At 28.4% G+C, this 1375-nt stretch overlaps 1 protein-coding gene across 1 annotated transcript; it reads left to right on the top strand.

The window, feature by feature from the left end:
• Nucleotides 1–491: 491 nt before the first annotated feature.
• Nucleotides 492–1273, top strand: LOC108771299 (putative protein kinase C delta type homolog; the record flags this gene model as incomplete). The annotated part of the gene is made up of 2 exons (XM_018544599.1): nt 492–632; nt 1143–1273. Coding segments are annotated over exons 1-2 (225 nt in total), but the record flags the coding sequence as incomplete, so codon positions are not given.
• Between the last annotated feature and the right edge of the window lie 102 nt (nt 1274–1375).

Here is a 1375-nt window from a genome sequence, read left to right as displayed (position 1 = left end):
TATGTATATATATATTTTTGTATAATATATATGCATGTATATGTATTACATATACATATATATTAGGATGGGTAAAAAAAATTTTTTTTAATCGATTAGGAATACTCTCCAAAAGTTAGCTATGGACCTCAATACAATCTGGTTAAAATTTCATCAACATCGGTTAATATTTCCAGGTTATCCCTCGACTTTGAAATTAGTAAGTTCACGCATTTCTTGGATACATATGTCAAAATTCGAAAAAATATTTGAATTGAAATTGTAATGAAATTTAAATATTTTTTCGAATTTTGAGACACATGTATCCAAGAAATGCGTAAACTTACTATACTATATATAATTTCAAAGTCGAGGGGCAACTTGAATATAATAATCGATTTTGATGAAATTTTACCCAAATTATATTGAGGTCCATAGCTAACTTTTAGGAGGTATTCTTAATCGATTTAAAAAAAAAATTTTTTTCGATTCACCCTCTAATATATATATAATAATATCCTTGATTGGTCTCTGATAAAACGTTCCTACAGATTGTGACATGGCTTGCCATAAGAAATGTGAAAAACTGACAGGGAATCTATGTGGATTGAATCAAAAGCTAGTCGCTGAAGCATTGCAAGCTTTGAAGAGAAGTGAGTAATAGTCTGCGTATATCTCGTACTGTTAATTATTTAATTGTAACATTTCGATAAACATAATAGTTCTACTAAAGTAAGCATAATATTTTGTGTTTATTGATCGTTTTTGGCTGATTTCAAAAAATAAATATAAATACGAATTATGCAAATAATTTTTTAATTGCTAAATCTCTCTATTTTTAAGAAATATATAAATTCTTTTGATGTTCATAATAAAGAAACTATCATATTTGATGTACATATGTGCAAATATAATACGCGTACACACGTATATGTATAATACAAATATTACTTACATAATATATTTCATCTATTTTTAGTATATTTGTCTGTATTCTATGTTTGTTGCACCAAAAAGTTGAAATTATTTTTGTCTGTCTAGCAAATTGCATGAATTAGAGAAAACATATGCTTGTATTCTAACAAATATATATACGTTTCATTTTACATTTATTTCGATTATTTATAATAGTTGTCGATTTGCTGATTATTATTTATTTTTAGCTCCTTCACAGTCGTCGGATCAACGAAACTCAGATTCTTCGGATCATTTTCCGAGTGGTCGAATAACACCACCGGCGACGAATTTGCCCAGGTTCAAGAAATATACCATAACGGATTTTAATTTTCTTAAAGTAAGTATAAGTCAAAAATCTCGTTAATATTTTCCTTAATGTGTGTGTGTGTGTGTGTGTGTGTGTGTGTGTGTGTGTGTGTGTGTGTGTGCGTGCGTGCGT

The sequence above is a fragment of the Cyphomyrmex costatus genome, unplaced genomic scaffold (assembly GCF_001594065.2).
Source record: "Cyphomyrmex costatus isolate MS0001 unplaced genomic scaffold, Ccosl1.0 C2291085, whole genome shotgun sequence".
In the NCBI taxonomy this organism is placed as follows: Eukaryota; Metazoa; Arthropoda; class Insecta; order Hymenoptera; family Formicidae; genus Cyphomyrmex; species Cyphomyrmex costatus.
Note: the sequence above shows the minus strand (reverse complement) of the source record. Positions and strands in the feature narration are given on the sequence as shown.